The sequence below is a fragment of the Macaca nemestrina genome, chromosome 12, assembly GCF_043159975.1.
Source record: "Macaca nemestrina isolate mMacNem1 chromosome 12, mMacNem.hap1, whole genome shotgun sequence".
Classification (NCBI taxonomy): domain Eukaryota; kingdom Metazoa; phylum Chordata; class Mammalia; order Primates; family Cercopithecidae; genus Macaca; species Macaca nemestrina.
In genome coordinates this window covers 108,687,255-108,707,867 of record NC_092136.1, presented here as the reverse complement: position 1 = coordinate 108,707,867, position 20,613 = coordinate 108,687,255, and the positions used below count along the sequence as shown (strand labels likewise).

The 20,613-nt window shown below is 35.9% G+C and overlaps 1 protein-coding gene across 2 annotated transcripts in view; it reads right to left on the bottom strand.

Moving 5' to 3' along the window:
• LOC105493650 (DEAD-box helicase 10) overlaps nt 1-20,613 on the bottom strand; it is a 274,626-nt gene that overhangs the window by 201,668 nt on the left and 52,345 nt on the right. For both annotated transcript variants that reach the window (XM_011761477.2, XM_011761476.2), the window contains exons 12-13: nt 17,104-17,192; nt 13,519-13,984 (exon numbers count right to left, since the gene is read on the bottom strand). In XM_011761477.2, coding sequence (XP_011759779.2) covers nt 13,519-13,984; nt 17,104-17,192 — 555 coding nt within the window. The remainder of the gene's footprint in view (nt 1-13,518; nt 13,985-17,103; nt 17,193-20,613) is intronic.

Below are 20,613 nucleotides of genomic sequence, written 5' to 3'. Positions count from 1 at the left end.
AACCATAGATGTTTCTGATCATAATGTGTTGAGAAAGAACTACATTTTATTATTTTGATACTAGGGATGAAAGTGCTGCCAATGAATGCCTTGGAAGAGGCTCAAATGAAGAAAAGGACTCTATGCTACAAACAAGCATTAAGTGCCTAACATGTGAAAGATGCTGCAGCGAATGCTGAAAAAAAGCAAGAAATGCTACCTGATTCAAAGAGATTACTTACTTCATACTTCATTACACACTTCATTATATCTTACTACACACTTCATTATATAGACAATGTGTCTACAGATGCCTATATATTAATTCTTCTTCTTAATCTTCCTTCCCTTTAGGGGTAGAGGGTGGACAATTCAACTAGAGAACCTGCCTTAGTCTGCTTTGTGCTGCTACAACAAAATACCTGGAACAGTGTAATTTATAAAAAAGAGAGATTTCTCAAAGTTCTGGAGGCCGGGAAGTCCAAGACCAGGGCACCAGCATTTGGCATCTGGTAGGAGCCTTCTTGCTGCATCCTCACATGGCAGAAGGCAGAGGATAAGAGGGAAATACACACCTCACACATGCACAAACACCCCACAACACTGTATAATTTTAGGGCAATACAAACAGAAGAAACAAACAAAAGAATACAGAATGAGGTTTTATTATTAAAACATAAAAATAAAACAATCTGACCTAGAGGGAGACAAAGGAAGAAGCAAAAAGGGGAAAAGAAGAAGAAGAATAAGAAGAAGAGGAAGAAGAGGAAGAAGAGGAAGAAGAAGAAAAAGGAGGAGGAGGAGGAGGAAGAGGACGGCAGCAGCAGCAGCAGCAGCAGCAGCAACAACAAGGGAAGCAAAGGGGTTCATTTTTCATTATTCTCATAATTTAACTTTAATATATTTTACAAAGTCATAGATCTGTGATTGCTTCAAAATTAAAACATTAACCCTTCAGCAAAGATGGCTTGAGAAACACTGCCCTAAAGACTTAAGATTTAGATCATGAAATCTGTATGCTAATCTTATACTTATTTTATAAGTAAGTTTATATTTATACTTCACTTTCACTAAACAATAGGCATTTCTTAATATATAGACATCCCTGTTCCAATTAACGTGCTAGCACCAGGTTCAAAGAAGGTCTGAATTATCTTCACATTCCCCCTAGAGTGCCTAGCTCTCAGTGTTCAGTTAACCAAGTGGCAGCTTACACATATGCTCAGAGAACCAGTAAAGCTGGAATATCTTTTTTTTTAATGTTCTTGAAATAATTTATTTCAACAAAAGCAGTGAAGTAGCCATCATGGAGAAAAGAACTTCAGGACTTTCTTACTGTTTTCAAGTTTCATACTGTTTTCATTTCAAATTACCTATGGGGGAGGAGGAACAATAATCTTTTCAATGCTTAAAACCTCTACAGGTCATGATCCAGCAATGATGGAAGAGTGCCTTATACACCCTCCATGGTGACTACCTCTGACCATTCTATTTGAAATTGCAGCGTGCCACCTGCCTTCCCTCATCTCTTCATCTTGCCCCTACCATAGCACACATATTCATTTTTTGCCCATCCCACCTGTTAATGCACAGGGAATACTGTTTGTCTTGCCAACAGCTCTCAATGCCTAGCACACAGCAGGTGTTCAAATATTTGCTGAATAAATTTTTCTAAAAACTTCATGAAGCCTTCACTTAATAAGCCAGCATTTCACCTAAAATGTACACTTTTATAGTAAAGAACAAAGCTTCGCATCAAAGCAAAAGTGATTTAATTCTACCTGTCACCAACAGATGGCACTAGCCTCAGATGTTGCCTTGGACTTGAAGCTGTGTTTCAAGATATGCATCGAAAAGAACAAAGTCAAAACAAAAATGCTTTGACAATTTAAAAATGTTGAAAAGAAACGTGAAAGTTGAATGCAGTGCCATCACAAAGATAGTCCTCCCATTAACAAGTTCAGGTACAGATACACACACTGACTGCTTAGAGACTTAAAAAGTGGTCTTATGAACAGCATTTCTGGAAACTAATCTGCCATATTAGCAGTGTTGTACAGTTATATTTATGAGAGCCATATAAACAAGCAATTGTTTATGAATTTGAAAACTCCTTATTTCTAATCATTTAACAATCAAGTTCAAGGGCAATTCACATGACCTTCAAGAACAACCTGTGTCCTATTTCACATTTCTTTCATTACCTGTATGACTACCTTAAAATAAAGATAAATACGTCCTGTAAAAGTAGCTGTTGAAACTTCAACCACAAAAGTAGATTCAAAAATTCAGGGTCAGCAGATGCTATGAATATTGAGTATTGTATAAAAGGAGGAGATAAAGGAAAACAAGTCAATATTTGATATAATGATCCAGCATGTTACAGAATAAACATCAAGCCAAAACCAGCTTTAAGCTTTTCACTGAAAATTTACATCCTCAGGAAGTCATCTGCATACCAAACTCAAATAGGAAAAAAAATATATAAAGCAACTCAATATATGCATCTAAGCTTCATGTTACACAATAACTACTCCTTTTGAATTGGAACAAAGCTTAGAATACAAAAAAAAGAATTAAGCACAGGATGCAAAAAAAAAACAGAAAGACACCTATAAGACAAATGAGCATGTATACCAAACTATCTCAGCTGGCAACATTTGAGATCATCCTACCATTGTTTCACTTCATGGTAGCAAAAACTCGGGGTACAGTAGTCTTGACTTTAGAGTTCTTCCTTCTGTTTAAGTCAACTGAACATTATATAAGGCCCCTGAACATAAATCACCAGGTATGGAAGAGAGAGAAATTAAGAGTCATGTGGCTACATTATGAAATGCCACGAAAAAAAAAAAAAAATACTAGCAAAATAGACAATTGGAATCCAGAGGTCAGTGTGTTGAAGAAGTAAAGGATGGTTTCAAAGAAGCGACAAGATAAGCACTGAATCTTGAAAGATGTGAAATGCTGGAGTGGGAAGAAAATAATCCAGGAAGGAATCCTTCACTGTTTAAGTGGAAACTGGGAAGAATGGTCTCACAGGACAATAGGATAGGGGCTAGCTTACAAAACCCAACTGCAAGCGTGAACTAAAGGGTAGCACGGAAGGTAAACCACTTGAAAAAAATACTAATTTGACCAAGGTTCACAGGAAGATGACTCAGAAAACACTGAGAACGAATTATGAAGCTTATACCCCCCAGCCAAGAATGAGGTAATAAGAATCTGGGGGCAGAATGGCAGTGCAAGTAGGAAGTGAAAATGGAACACTAAAAGCCACCACTAAATGTAGAAATGACAGGAATCAAAGCAAGCACAATTATACTGAGGCAAGTCAGAGGGGCCTAAGTACAGACTCCAGTTCTAGCACTTCACTAACTATGGAACATTAGGCAAGGAAGTAAGTGAACCTGTCAAAGCCTGTGTCTGAACTTGTAAAATGACAACACTACACACAAAGCTGTGGTAAGAATTTAAATAAATGAGATATGATAGTCAAAGTGCATGGTAAGTTATAAAAAAATTGATAGACGTTAATCTTTTTCCAGCACTTATTTTACAAATACATAGTCTAAGCTCCTAAAAGTCACTAAGTACCTAACACAGTCCCTGGCATCTATTAGGTAATTGCTGCTGAAAGGAGAAAAAAAGAAAAATGGGAAAAAGAGAAAAAGTGAAGAGACAAGAGGCAGAAAAATCCTAGCTCCCACATAGCAGAAGCTTGATTTGGAACTTGGAATCTTTTTCTAAGAGTATACTTACAAGCTTCAAAGTTAGCTAATCTGTGTTTTAACACCAACAGTGAGTTCTTACAGTACTAAAAAAAGAAAAAGCTACTTTAAAAAAAAGTAGGATTAAATCAATGTAAACAGGATCTGGAATCAACTCTAAGGCACAAAGTATAATCTATGGGTATCATTCAAATCTTAATTAAAACTGACCTATGTTTACTGTTAAGAAAGCTTTAAAAGGACATTTGTTGAGCTAAAATGGAATCTACCCAGTCTCATTTCTAAAAAGGTTTAAATTGAAAAAGAAAAGAAAGCATATGCTTAGAGATTTCATGTTCACATTTAAGGAAATAAATGTTCCAAAAATAAATTTTAATTTAATCATTTTAGTTATATGTTCATGCTCTTCTCTAACACTGTCTCCCTGGAGGTCAACTTTCTAACACACAACAAGACAATCGGCCAAAACAAGGCTCTTCCCTATGGTGGGAGGTCAGTCAGCCGTCTCTTACCGCCTTTGTGCCTGATCACTCCACCTGCACTCTCTCCTGCACATGTCTTATTGCTTCATCACTCGTGGCACCCTCTCCACGGCTAAGAAAATCTTATTGTCCTTCACTGCATTGATCTCATCAAACAGAAAAGGATTGTGACAAGGCAGCATTCCAGAAGGCCTTGCTTGCACCTGGCACTCAATGCCTCTCATCTCCATTCACACCAAAGTCTAAAGGCAAACATTCATTTTATACTCCAAGTGTGTGCACACAATGAGTAGCCCAAAATTATTTACAATACTGTCAATTACACTGACATTACCCAATTACAGAAGGCAAACTACACACAAATAATGGTAGGCATGATAGGAGAGAAAGAAAATGTGACTTGGCATCACAAATAGGCTTCACTGCTAACTTCACCACTGTGACCTTGGACAAGTCACTTAAAAGCTTTCCTTTCCTCCCCCGAAATTTTAAATAATAGCTACCTTTCTTGTCATGAGGAAAAATGAGAACTTATGCAGAAAGTGTTCAGTATATGGTAAAATGCCAAATAAATAATTATGGTATTAATTATAATGATATGATTATTAGACATATTCCATACAATCTACAATTCAATGGGTTCCTACTGGCTCCAAGTTTCAATGTGGTTCTTGTACAAATCTCCTTTTTCCAGAAAGATAAGAAAGGAAGAAAAAGATAATCAAGATAAAGAGAATAAGTTATAAGTAACAAAGCCAGTTCACTCCTGTGTCTGGTATGGTGTCTACAAAGACAATTCTAAAACATGAGCAACAAAAATTTCAACAAAGTCAGCAGTGTCTGGAAAAGTGCTTAGTCTTCCCACAGGGAATATAGTCAGTTATATGTGCAAATGATAGTATTATTCCCACTTTATGTATAGTTTGATTTCTCTGTATCTGGTATATCCTTAAAAACAGGTAATAAAGGAAAAAAGTAGCCTCCAGTGACTGATGGACGCATATAACACTAAAACATAAAATGCAAAAGTAAAGGATAAAATGGAAAGCCAGGCTGGGTGCAGTGACTTATACCTATAATCCCAGAACTTTGAGAGGCTGGGGCAGGAGGATGGTTTGAGTCCAGGAATTCAGGATCACTTGAGCCCATAAGGTTGAGGCTGCAGCAAGCCATGATGACACCATTGCACTCTCCAGTCTGGGTGACAGAGAGAGACTCTGTCTCAAAAAAAAAAAAAGGAAATCCAATTGAGATCATGGATGCAGAGTCACATTTAAAACCAATTGCTTAAAAACATGGAGAAGAATCAAAAGATATTAATATGAGTGAAAATAAGTATTAATTTTTAAAATTCAAAAGTAGGTAGCAGGTAAAGTTAAGACTAGGAGAGGTAGTTCAAAAAAGGGCTGGGTGCAGTGGCTCACGCCTGTAATCCTAGCATTTTGAGAAGCTGAGACAGGTGGATCACCTGAGATCAGGAGTTTGAGGCCAGTCTAGCCAACATGGTGAAACCCTGTCTCTACTAAAAATACAAAAATTAGCCACCTGTAATCTCAGCTACTCCAGAGGCTGAGGCAGGAGAATCACTTGAGCCTGGCAGGCGGAGTTTGCAGTGAGCCAAGATGGACCACTGCACTCCAGCCTGGGTGACACAGCGAGACTCCATCTCAAAGAAAGAAAGAAAAGGCAATTAGCCTTTCTATTTCAACTGGAGAACCACGAACTTCAACTCTACTGTTTGTGCACAGTACTAGGGAATGCACAGGAAGAAACAGCAAAACATTCCTTCTTTAGCATCAAAAATCCTATCAACTGCCCCAAAATGTTCCTCATATTCAAGAGACATGACATAATACTTTAAATTTATTACAGTAAAAAAAAAAAAACATGCAAGTACATGTGTACTTTAAAGATAGAACTTCTTACAGTATAATGCAAATGTAGTCTTAGTAAACAGAATTTTACAACACTATAATTAGATACTACCACTTACTATCTAAATTAAATTATAAAGCTCGGCCTACATAAGTATATCATTTAGAGTCAAGTTTTTTATGCTCACATTTATAGAAAGTTCAACAATACCTTTTGAACCATTGTAAGTCAATGAGGTGAACTTCACAAAATACAGGTTTTCCAAAAATAAACCCTAACTATGAGTTCTATATAAGTCACAGCAAACAAAACCAAAGTGAAGGAATAAGAAATTCAGTAAATTCACTCCCTCATTCACAAAGTATTTGTGAAATTTGCACTAGTCATTGTACCAGGCCCTGGACACACACTGATCAGTAAGGCAGTATTTTCCTTTTGTTTGACTGCCCTGGATTATGTTTTCCCAGGAAGACAACTCCCTACCACTGAGACATATGTTAGGGGAGCACGACTTGTCACTTTTCTACAAGCCTCTCAGTTATAAGGGAAAATCTGTCTAGGTCGTCCTCGTTGAGAAATCTCTAAGATGTGAAGCTGAACCCAGAGCTACACATACAGCTAATCTTATCAAAATGTTTAGAAGTAAAGCAATCTGAAGGAAATTCAGGACCACAGAATTTACTGACTGAAATACATCCTACTGTTCATACCAAGAATAAGAGTGGAGAACGACTATTGTTTTCCTGGTAAAATTATAATGGAGGCAGAAGAGCATCAGCCATGGAAGACAAGCTTTTACTCTGAATTGCCGAAGTGGAACTTTCATGCCCACTTGAATTGATCCATTAGTTCTAATACCATGAAGAAGTTCTTCATGGTAACAAGTTCTTCTTCTCCATGAAGAAGTTCTTCATGGTATTAGAACTAATGGATCCAGAATCTAGATCTTACAATCCACTATCAGAGGAAACTGTGATTGACAGGGGAAAGAAACAGACTTTAGAAGAATGTTTCGAGATGTTCAGAATAATTCATCAGCTTACTAGTAGTTGGGAAGGTATTTTAATGGTCACAAGAGATATCATTAAAGAATGTGCAGACCAAATCTTCTCTCTGGTGTACATTAATGCTGTGCCTTGTGTTGTTTTAGAGACAGGGTCTCTCTCTGTTGCTCAGGCTGGAGTGTTGTGACTCAATCGTGACTTGCTGTAGCCCTGGACTCCTGGGCTCAAGCGGTCCTCCTACCTCGGGGAGATTACAGGTGTGAGCCACTATGCGTGGCCTGATGTACAGTATTAACAAGTGAGTTATTCTTAATTACAAAGTGGAAAATCCAGTCAGGTATTACCTGTTTAATGGAGGGGAAAAAAAAGGCCTGCAACAATTTCTTTTGTTCTTCCTTGTTTCGTTTTTTTCACTCTGAGAAAAGGATATTTGCTCTGTTGAGCTGCACTGTCACAAGCAGAGACTGATTACTGCTCCCTCCATCAAGGGCACTTGTGAGACAATGGTACTAGGTGGATGCAGAATCATATTTTATGGTAGTTACTGAAATGTGGGTTATTCAATCACTCCTCAGGGACTGACAGTTTATCAGGCCAGGAGCAAGCTGTGATGTGGCAAAACCTCTCTGGATGGAGATGAGCAGATCTGATTATGGTCTGGAGGAATCTGTGACCCTCCTTCATTGAGAGCGGCATCAGGAGGTACTATGTAGTGTCACTGGGGCCCTCTTAGAATCTTGTTGGTAACCCAAAGAGACCTAGGTCATCTTGTGCCCTAATATGTGTAAGCTCGGTAATCATTTGGGGGTAAAATTTTTGAAACAATTATTGTAAAGTAAGTGTTTACATGAGATAAGGAGAAGACTCCTATCTTGTATTTTTGAACTGTAGAATCAGTTCCATGTTATGCTGGTGACAGTAGTGAAAGTGAAGGAGAGAAGAAACCTGTCAATTGGTAGAACTCTTTAAACAGAGATTCAAAGAAAGGATATTAACCTAAGTATCCAACAGCAGGGGAATGGTTAAATAAAGGTTAATGGCATATTAGACAACCATTAAAAATATTTGTGAAGAAAACTTTAATGACATGGGGAAATATATATACCTAGAAGCATCTTTTATTTAAAAATGGATATATGAGCAGGGCACAGTGGCTTACTGCCTGTAATCTCACACTTTGGGAGGCCAAGGTGAGAGGATCACTTGAGGCCAAGAGTTTGAGACCATCCTGGGCAACACAGCAAGATCCCATCTCTATAAAAAAATTTTAAAACTTATCCAGGTATGGTAACATACACCTGTAGTCCCAGCTCCTCACAAGGCTAGGGCAGAAGGATTGCTTGGGCCCAGGAGTTTGTGGTTACAGTGAACCACGATCATGCCACTGCCTACCAGCCTGTGTGACAGAGTGAGACCCTATTTCTTAAAAAAAAAAAAAAAAAAAAGAACAAATGTGTATATGTACACTTAAAAAAGCAAAGACAGTTGTTATCTCTAGGTGGTGAAATTACAGGTTATTTTTATTTGTAATTTACTGTGTTTTACTAGAGATTTTTCACCAAAAGCAAGCATTTTATAATCTGGGTAAAAGGGTATATTATAGGAAATTTTTCTTGAAACCACTCTTGCAGAGTCCCCCGCCCTGCCCCTCGAGAACAGAGCACTCAACCTTGGAAGAACATCATCTCTGGTGCCCTGGATGTGAGAAATACTAAGTCTGAGCAGGATTGAGAGGAAAGGAACCTAAGTTAGGAAAAGGGCTTGTTGTTTTCTTAGAATGAGCATTTGAAATTTTTAGAGCAATTTTCCAAAGTAATTTCATGTCTCTTGAATTTAAAAATATTTTTCAAATGGGCTTGTATACTGTGTGTGCTTTTAGGGTTTTTTTTTTTTTTTTTTTCATTTTTCTAGGACTTTTTTCCCCCAATTTAATAAAATTTGCATTTACTAAAATGTACCCATAAGGGTCATGATTTCACTCATCTTTAACCATGCCCTTGTCACAGCATAAAATGAAAATGTAGTTGTTCAAATAGGAACGCTAAAGTTGAAGGATGAAATAGTTGATCTCTTCACATATATTTTCTATGTGTCCTTTCTAGGAATGACTAAAAAGACTTAATGTGGAAACTATACTTGAAAGTATAAAACAGTCCAAACAAGAAAACTTAGACACTGACGTTAGGTAAGGAGACTGTACTTTAGTTAACATTTAAAAGAAACCAGAATGAATTGTTACTGTTTTGATCATGGATGTAATGGATATTTTAAAATTAGCTATTAATTGATTTCTAAAATAAAATCAAGAACCCTCCTGTTTAAAGTGAGAATACAATTCTGAATTTATTCATACGGCAATAAAATTCTGAGTATTTTTACTTGAGTAAAAAAAAAGACAATATTTCAAGGAATTTGGAACAAAGTAGAGAAGGCAGGCAAATGAACAACAGTGTGTGACAGGGGACACAAAGGAAAGTTAAAAGCCAGAGGCAGTAACTTTACCATTTGAGGGCGTCTTACAAATCAACAGGAAACAGACTAATATCGTAACAGGGAAAAATATGTATGAACTATATATACACAAATTAAGAAAGAAATTTTAACTGTCTAAATAATTGTTAATATTAATATAAATTATTCATATACATATTAGAATCAAAAAGAGATTCAAACAATACAGACACTAATAGGACAACGATCAACATGACCTCTATGCTGGCAAAATATACAAAAAGCTTTCAAAATGTGTCATATTCCCAGTCATCACAAAAAAAGAAAACTGCAAACCAGTATCCCTCACAACAACAGAAAGATCCTTAACAAAAATACTAGCAAATAGAATCCTATAATATAAAGAAATATTGCTTAAATGGAGTTTTCAAAGGAATTTAAATTTGATTCAACATGTAGCAGGGGAAATCAATATACCATAATCAAAAGGCTAAAAACCACCACGTCATCACCTTAATGTTTACAAAAAAAGCATCTGGCACAAGTCACAATTCATTTTATCATAAAAACACTAAGTCAGCTAGGAATAGATGGAAGCTTCTTAACCTCATAGGTATTTACAAAAAAACCCACAGCTAACATCAGATGTAATGGTAAAAGACTGAATGCTTCCCCCTCAGTAAGATCAGGAACAACACAGCAATATCTACTTTTACCACTTCTATTCTACAGATCCTACACTCGGTATAATCAAGCAAAAGAAAAAGAAATAAGAAATACAAGGCGCACAGATGATAAAGGAAGAAATGAAACCATCTTTATTCACAAATCTCATAATCAGCTACACAAAAAAATCCAAAGAAACTCCCAAAAAGCCACAGAAACTAATAGGTCAGTTTAGAATGATCAGTCTACAAAAACAAACTCTTTCTATATACTGGCAACATATAATTGGAAATTGAAATTTTTAAAATACCATTTATAATAGCATTAAAAAATATCAAATAGTAAGAGATGACTCTAACAAAATATGTGCACATTACATGTGCTTAAAGTTATAAAGCAATGCTAAAAAGACACTAAAGAAGGCCTAAATAAAAAGGTATTGTTACAACGTCAATTCTCTCCAGTTAGATTTACAGATTCAATGCAACCTCAGTGAAGTCATTGGCAAGCTTTTTATATGAAGTAACTAGCTAATCCAAAAACTTATATGAAAATGCAATGGTCCAAAAATAACCAAAGCAATTTTAAGAAAATATATATCAGTTGACAGACTCACAGATCTAAGACTTACTATAAAACTACACTAATCAAGATTGGTGTTATTGGTCAAAGGACAGACCTATAGAATAGGAGTCCACAAAGAGACCCACACATATATGGTCAACTGACTTTCAAAGAGTCAAGGTAGTTCAATAGAAAAAGCATAGTTTTTTCCAAACAAATGGTACTGAATCAGTTGGATACCCACACGCAAAAGAAGTGTACCTTGACCCTTACTTAGCATTATATACAAAAATTAAGGCAAAGTGGATCCTAGCCCTAAATATAAGTGCTAAAACTGTAAAAACTCTAGATGAAAACACAGGAGAAAATCTGTGACTTTGGGTCAATCACAGATTTATCAGATATGATGCTATATAAATTACCTAAAATGTGATAAATCAGACTTCAAAATTTAAGATACCTGCTCTTTGCCAGACACTTAAAATAAAAACAAGCCATAGATTGGGAGAAAGTATTAGCAAAATATATCTGATTAAGGATATGTATTCAGAATATATAGACAACTCTTAGAATTTACTAAGGCAACACTATTTCAAAAGAGAGACAAAAGACTTGAAGACATTTCACCAAAGAAGATATATGAATGGCAAATAAGCACATGTAGAGATGTTCAGTCATTAGGGAAATGCAAATTAAAACTGCAGTAAGGTATCACTACATGTCTACTAGAATGGCTAAAATTAAAAAGACTGACAATACCATGTGCTGACATGATGGGAGGCAACTCGAACTCCTATCCACTGCTGGCAGGAACATAAATTGGAAGAGCTGATTTGGAAAACAACTGGAGAGTTTCTCAAAGTTAAATATACTCTTAACATATGTTCCCAGTAACCCTATTCCTGGAAAATAACCCCACTTGTTTTCCCGAGAAATGATAAAATTATTTACATAAAAATATATATTTTTATAATGACTTTTGTCATAATCACCAAAAACTGGAAACAACCAATGCCAATTTAAAGCTGAAGAAAACCTATCGTACATCCATACAATGAAATACTCAGCAATTAAAAGGAACAAACTACTGATACATGCAGTAACATTAAGCTAAATGAAAAAAGCCAGACACAAAAGGCTAAATACTGTATTATCCTATTTATATATCGTTCTGAAAAATGCAACACTACAGGGGTAGAAATCAGATCAGTGGTTGCCAGAGGCTGAGTGAAGAGTAAAGTAATTGCAATGGGAATAAGAAATATTTTGGAGTGATGACGCTGTTCTATTCTTAATTGTGGTAATTACACAACACCATACATTTGCCAAAACTCAAACTGTAAATATTAAAGAGTTAGGATAATTTAGATAAGTGATATACAGTAAAACTTTTTTAAAAGTTTAAAAAGTTATTTTGCTATATACATTTTTCAAATGCCAGATGAGCTATTAGTACTTAGACACATGTCCTACTTATGTGAACTCATGGTATTATAAAATTATATCATTCCTTCTCATCTTAACTTGATGCTTTGGTTATGTTCATGATTCTTAGAAAGTGGTATACATAATAGTTAATACAGTGGCTAAATTATTTAAAACAAAAATCTAATTTCTTGTATTTAACTTTGCTGATACTTATTACAGACTTAAAATGATCTAATTTAAAGCAGGATGAGACAGTACAGGATTATTGGACGACAGCAATGAGAATTAAAGTCAAAATACCTATGTTCGAATTCCAGCTTTGCCATTTACTACTTGTGTGCCTCACTACTGTATATTGTTTCTGTGCCACAGTTTTTTTTTTTCCGTCACCTGTATAATGAGATAGTAGTAACGACCTCTGCAGTTATTTCAAGCACTAAATGAGGTAATGCTTAGAAAATGACTAACACATAACACATATAAAGTGTTCAATAAGTACATGTTCTAGGTTTTTAATTTTTAGTTACTTAAACACTTTTCTAAGTTTCAGTCAAAATCTATTATGTATTTCCTACTGTGAGTCTTGAAATTTTATTCAACATTGTATAAAGAGTAAGAATCAAGCTCATTTTTTACTCAATTCCCTTTTAAAAAGATGATCAAGACTAAAGGCATAGAAAGTAGAAAGGGGAATAAGAGAGAAGGGGAAACCCATTTACTGTGCACCTACAAAAGCATCCTAAAAAACAAGTGCTTTATCTAAATGGATTATTTCTTTTGTTCCTCCTAGAATACGGCTACAGAGAAACAAAGGATTTACATGAAAATTTTTCATAAACATTCATAACTAGCCTTTAAAAAAGAACTGTTCAATTTCTATTTAAGATACTGGCTTGGTTCCCATAAACAAATGTCACATTAAGAGTAAAACTTATGTTTAGAAAGATTTAAATAATTACAACTGTTCCTTATAATTTACTCAGAAAGTAGTATCTTAAGAATTATAACGAAGGATCCTCATGCCATAAACCAAGAAACTTCATTGCCTTCCTTTGAGACGTAATCGGGACTTTGGCAGCTTTTAAAACACAGCATCAAAAAACCAGTAAATAAGATTAAAGTTGTTAACCTCTTAGAGCTCCCAAAGTTATGAAAAATATGAAAAATTCACTGGCACTTACTCTGTGCTTAAATATGGGGGAAAGGAGGAAGAGTTCATTGCAAAGAAACCCGGCCTCAGTTTCTCTTAGTTTTCACTTTCTCTCAGTCCCCAAAAGGCAACAATAAGCACACAGTAAGACAATGTAATAGAAGACCCTCCATTGGGAATAAACTTACCTGTAATGTTTTCTCCTCTTTAAGGTCCAATCCAAACACATTGTGCCGTTTCACCTTCAAGAAATCAGCATCTTCTTCCTCCTCATCTCTGTCCAGGAACTGCGTAGGAACTTCCTTGATCTTCTGTGCTTCACTGGTGTTAGGAAGAGATGGAGCTTGAGATCCTTTTGCTTTTGCCAGCTTCTCTTCCATTTCTTCTTCATCGTCTTCCTCTTCGTCCTGTTCTTCATCATCAGTATCATTATCCAGTCTGTGCTCTGTCCCTTCGAGTCTTTTTCCACCTTTCTGAAGGATGGACATTTTCTCATTGAAGTAGGCTCTAAATTCTTCCACTTCGTCATTGGTGAGGGAGGGAGCCCTTGGCTCAATTACTTTATCAGCTTGGCTCATTACCAATTCTTTGGTGGGTTGTTTCTGCATTTTCTGAAGAAATCTTATGCGTGGTGCCACAGCAAGACCAAGAGACCTTAAATATGGAAAAATGTGAAAACAGTCATCTCAACACTGATGATATGTTTATAGGTATCATAGAAGAGTTTCTCAAGAGCAGAGATTTCTAGAGCTTTTTTAAAGAAAATGTTCCTGTGAGATACAACTCAATACTAACAGGTTAGTTGATACAAAAAGTAAGGCAAAATACACTGAACACCTGTCAGAAAACATTTTAGACACTGTTTTTTCTTTAAGAGGGTAACATGGAATAAGACAAAGAGCACTGAACCAGAAACAAGATAACAGTTCAAGTACTAGACCCGCCAATTTCCAATTCAACTCTCTTAGCTTCAGCTTCCTTATAACATGGAAATAACAGTACCTGCCAGGCCTAACTCACATTTGCTGTAAAGATCCAATTAACTAACTACATGAAAGTACCTCATAAAATGTTAAGCACTAAATAAACCAGAGAAGACATGACCATGAAAGGACAAAACACAATTCTCTACAGAGAAAGAACTAAAGTGTGGTCCCCATCTCCCTTCCTGAAACAGAATATGGCACAATCATTGCTATAAAAATGGATTTTATAAACCAAACACCAAAAAAAGAAATTAAAAAATCTTGTTTTCTCCATCAATGATCAATATTCAATTTAATATCATGTCTTTCCCAGCTTGGATCAAAGCTAATAGCTTTCATTAAGTTCTCACTGATCGATGAAAAACAAAATCTTAGATTTTATCAAGGATTGCTCTGAATAAACAGTAACATCATAACATGAATCCACTGCTCTTTTCCTATCTGACATGGTTCAAAGAAACTGAGAGATGTAATGTTGAGAAGCATGGATTCAAAAATAAGACTGCTGAGGTTCAAAATCTGGCTTCCACTTACTAGCTGTGAGATCTCAGGAATATGATTTAATCTTTCTATACCAGAGCTTTCCCATTTGCAAAACAGGATGCTAAGAGTACCTACCTCACAGGGTTGTTGTAAGAATAAATTAGTTGACAGGTGTGATGCACTTAAAACTAGTGCCTGGCATACAGGCAACTAATGAAAACTTGATGTCATCACCGTCACCACTGTTAGGGTTAGGATCATGAACTCATCCAGATAATTTCTCTCAATGTATTGCTCTTACATTTTTATGTCTCTCTCAGCTACTAAAACAGAGTTTCTTGAAGGTAGCAGTACCTCTTACACATCTACAATTTAACATCTAGTACAATGATTTGCACATATTAGGTATTCAAAACATGTTTCTTTAGTAAAACTTTAAAACCTTTAACATATCTTAAATAGCACTGCTTTAGGTATCAAAGGCTTCTAAAGGAAATTACACACCTCAAGGAAACTACACAGCTAACTATCTACAAAAAGTAAAATACCAAATTCAACTATACTAAAATCTGTTCTCAAAGTTAATTTTCTGCCTTCTCTAAGCACCACAAAAAGCAAAAGTCATCAACTACCAATAGATAAAATTTACTGGAATCTATTCCAACAAATGGTCCCCTAAATATGGCCTACACTATTAAAGACCTGTGCCTTTCCTATCTGCTAATATCCCAGGTAGGTCAAGTCAGAAAACCAGGACAAAAATTCACAGGGAGCCAAAAGTCAGCTAATAACCTAAGCTACAGATCATATTCAGAAATAATAAAACTAGGAACTGGTATATAAACATGAGCAAACAACAACATGTTATCCATGGCACGTGGTTTTCCATCTATCACTTAAATGGAAAGCTGGCAGCCCTACACTGCTATAAAGCAATTTAAAAGGTTCGAAAATAACTGACATATTACCTGTTATGGTAAACATACAGTCTAACAAAGAATAGAAAACAGCAGCTCACTCAGATATATGTTGTAGTTAGACTCAGTTTAAAGGTAAAGGTACTCAAATTCCTAAGAGCAAGTCAAACATACAGACCTTGCCTTGTAATCACATATTTCACCATAGTCTGTGAAATTTCATGCTGATATTCAAAGTATGATTATCTCAAAGGTGCTTCCGTAAGATTATGTCAATGTTTTTACCACTCCCACAGGTAGGAGCCCACTGAAGAATAAACATTCCTCCTTTATAGGTCAAAAGGTTAAAACAAAACAAAACAAAACAAAAAACCTGGCCAGGCGCAGTGGCTCATACCTGTAATGCCAGCACTTTGGAAGGCTGAGGCGGGGGGATCACTTGAGCCCAGGAGTTTGAAACCAGCCTGGGCAACATGGCGAAACCCTGTCTCTACGAAAAATACAAAAAGACTACCCAGACATGGTAGTATACACCTGTAATCCCAGCTACTCAGGAGGCTGAGATGAGAGGATCACCCAAGCCTGGGATGTCAAGGATTCAGTGAGCCATGATCACACCACTGCACTACGGCCTGGGTGACAGAGTAAGACCATGTCTCATCCCCCAAAAAAAGCCCTCAAATACTAAGCCAAAACAAAACCAACCATTCTGTTTCATACAATAGTAACCTCAGTTACCAAAAAAGGGGCATCTTGCCATAGTAACTGTTAGTACCTGTAAGAAACACCAAGATAGGAGGAATATTCAGGTAGTAAGCAATAGAGGAAAATAACCTAACTTAAGAAGAATCAGCAAAGAGACTCACATCCAAAGCACAAAATGTCTATGGTAATCCAGGCAAGGGTTTCAAAGAACAAGAGAACTACAGAAGACACAAAGATTTCAAAGAATGCTTATTGGTTGCTCTCCATCTCCTTTGAGATCAAACTATAGGAAAGAGCCAATGTCACTTTAAGGAACTGATACTTACAAATAATAAACTGCTCCCTGATAATAAGAACTGAACGCTGAACTAATTTTCTGCCAAGCTGATTTGTTCTTTTCCACTGCGAATCTTTAACAAACAGATTCGTTTAACATAAGGCAGAGTGGTTTAAACTAAGAATCTCAGAGAACCAGGTTTCAAACAAATTCTTTCTGGCCGGGTGTGGTGCCTTACACCTGTAATCCTAGCACTTCAAGAAGTTGAGGTGGGTGGATTGATTGAGCCCAGGAGTTTGAGACCAGCCTGGGCAACATAGTAAGATCCCATCTCTAAATTAATTAATTAATTAATTCCCTCTAACTTTGAGGATTCACTATTACAACTATATTATGAATACTTACAGGGCATATTCAGGTATAGGTAACTTGCTCACATCAAATACTTCTTTATCCTTCATTAGATATACCGATCGTATATAGGAGACAAAACACTGTAAATTAAGAGTTTGAAAAGTACAATATAATAGCAATTAAAAATGAGTTTAGACTAAAATATAAGAAAATTAACCAATGGGATAAATTCAGTAGTACTGAAAAACCACAAAACAGTTCAGTATATCTCCATTCCATACACACATGAAAACCTACTTTTTAGAATTGTAATATTAGAAAAAAACTTTGCATTTGGTTTCATAAAGCCAACCTAACCCAGAATATCTTCTTTCCAAAAAGCTACTCTAAAAGTTAGTATAATTCCATTACAATAAAGTCCACCATTGGGAAAATACAGGCTTTGGAATAATATAGATTTGGAATCTATTCAGAGCTCAAATTCTTACTGAGCAAATTTCTTGTTTCTCTCCATGTCAGTATCCTCATCTATCAAAAAAGAGATACATTACCTTCTACTTAGAGTGTTATGAGGATAAAATTAGAAAAATGCACGTAGATACCTAGCATATCTTCTAGAATATAGTAACAAGTGCTAGTTATTGATAATTTTTTTATTGTTGTGTCAAAGGTAAGTTTTTCAATGAAATAAAATTTTACATATTGAGATTTAATAAAACCATGTCAGGAAAAACTTTATTGCTAAAGCTTTTCCTTTTTATGATTTCAAGTAATTCATCATTAACTTGGAATATTTTCTTCTGTTCCTGTTTAAAAAAAAAAAAACAAAAACTATCTTCATACTAGAGTTACAAAACCAGAATATAAACAGGGTCCTGATCCTTTATCAGTTCGTCAAATAAACAGGTAACAAAACACAACTAGGTAATATTTTATTTTTAAGTTGACTTTAGTAAAGTATATTTAGTTCCTGTTTGCATACTTCCTAAACTTCACATTTTACCTAGCTTTACAATAATCCTTTCTACCCAACTAATCTCCAAACCATTTTCTATCTCCATGGGCATAAAAAACAATGAATGACACCAGTTTAAAAATAATTTTTCCCCTACAATCATCTACAAGCAACCACCTCAGTTGCTTATCACTTTTATTCTATCCAGATTATAATCAAAACCTAGAAAATCACTTCTATGAAACTAGATAGCTTGCTGCTGCTGGCAACACAGTTAGCCATTCTGTTAAACCATGCGTGACAACCAATAAACTACATCATTTATTTCAACGTGCTTTTCTATAATCAGTGTTCTGGAAGACTCATCTATTGTATGCACAAACCAGTGAAACAACATCTTTCCAATGTTTCATATTTTCTGATAGATAACTGAATGACCTCCTAGGCCTGCAGTAAGTCATGACATACCAAAATTAATCTAATATTTTTAAATGTGTGTACTACTTCCAAAGCTCCTAGAAGATTTTAACTGCAAGTTTGAAGAATGTTTGCTAGAAAAAACATGCACACGTTTGCATGCCCAAAATTTTTAAGAAAAATGAATATTAACAATTTGTTCGAAGATCCTCTAATGAAAAGGTTCTCAGGTAAAGTAAGCTTACAGAAGTCTAACTTGGTATAGCTTACAATTGATGCTCTCATATTTTGGAATGAATTTCTACTGATATAACACAGTAGGTCTCAAGAAAGCTAGAAGAGACCTGGATTTCGGTCTGTTACCCTAGACAATTTTTTTTTTTTTTAAGACAGAAACTCACTCTGTAGCCCAGGCTGCAGTGCAATGGCACAATCTCGGCTCACTACAACCTGTGCTTCCAGGGTTCAAGCAATTGTCATGCCTCAGCCACCCAAGTAGCTGGGATTACAGGCGTGCACCACTACACCCAGCTAATTTTCTTGTTGTTGTTTTTAGTAGAGACAGGGTTTCACCATGTTGGCCTGGCTGGTCTCAAACTCCTGGCCTCAAGTGATCCACCCATCTCAGCCTCCCAAAGTGCTGGGATTATAGGCGTGAGCCACCGCACCTAGTCATCCTAGACATTTTTTAATTTTCAAGCTAGCATTTATCCATCTGTACAGTCAAATCAATACCACCTACCTCATTGGTTGTCAGGAAGACTAGGTAACAATGCATGTAAAACAGTTTTGTCATAACTAAGTACCTGGCACACAGTAAGCACGCAAATTTTAGCCTCATCATTAATGTTATTCTAAGCACACCAACGATAATTTGCTAAAATATAAAATAAGTTAGCAAAAAATTTAAGATCTCTTCTTTAAATAAAACTTACTTCTGGCTGGGCGCAGTGGCTCATGCTTGTAATACCAGCACTTTGGGAGGCCGAGGCAGGCAGATCACTTGAGGCCAAGAGTTTTGAGACCAGCCTGGCCAACACGGTGAAACCCCGTCTCTACTAAAAATACAAAAAATTAGCCAGGCATGGTGGCAGGTGCCTGTAATCCCAGCTACTCAGGAGGCTGAGGCAGGAGAATCACCTGAACCCAGGAGACGGAGGTTGCAGTGAGCCGAAATCGTGCCATTGCACTCCAGCCTGGGCAACAAAAGCAAAACTCTGTATCAAACACAAACAAACTTACTTCTTTGCCAGGAATAACAGTTTCAAAACCATCACATAAAAGCCTAACTATTGAACGTTTTTCTGCTCAGGCTACTCTATCAACTTAGGGTGAGCTTTCTATAACTCTTCTTTATTTTCTTCCTCCCACCTCATCTATCTGCTGAAATAGAATCCAACCTCTGAGTTCCTACTCTCTGGCTCACTGTTGATATGCTATGGGAGATGCAAAGATCTTGTAAATGCAATAAATAGCAGTAAACGACAGGTGAAAATGATAGGGACTCAAATATCTGTTAATTCAAAGATTAGATAGATTGGAAAGCACAATGAAAAATAACTTCACATCTTCCTTTACCAAAGAATATACTGTGGGATATTCTTAAAAACTTTAAAAAAAACAAAAAAAAAAGTTTAACTAAAATAGATTTCTCACCACAAGTATGTGAGGTAATACCTACTCTAGTTAGATTCATTTAGCAATTACACAATGTATATTTGTTTCAAAATATGTTACATACCAGAAATATGATTTATCAATTAAGAAAAATAAAACTAAATATTGACTTCTTTATGCATCTGCTAATCAAGATCTTTAAGTCCAGAGACGTAATTGGGGAACATAAGTCATATTCATAGGTTAAAATCTCATTCCTAAAGATAATTTCGCTAGAGTTCTATGCTTTCTAGAAATTCAGTCTAATGTAGGAAGATATTAATCTCACAGTCAAGAAAGTACAATCAGGAGTTACAGCAATTTTACAAAAGAAATAAAACTTAATAATGTTATCAAGTATTAGAAATCAGGCCACTGTGCATCCAAAAAATCACATTTGAGAGGATTTTCCATATGTCTTTGACAAAACTAAAGATGATTTTTCCCAATCTATACATAAAAAATATTTTTCAAAATTCTGAAGAATAAGCTAGACTGGCCAGGCGTAGTGGCTCATGCCTGTAATCCTAGCA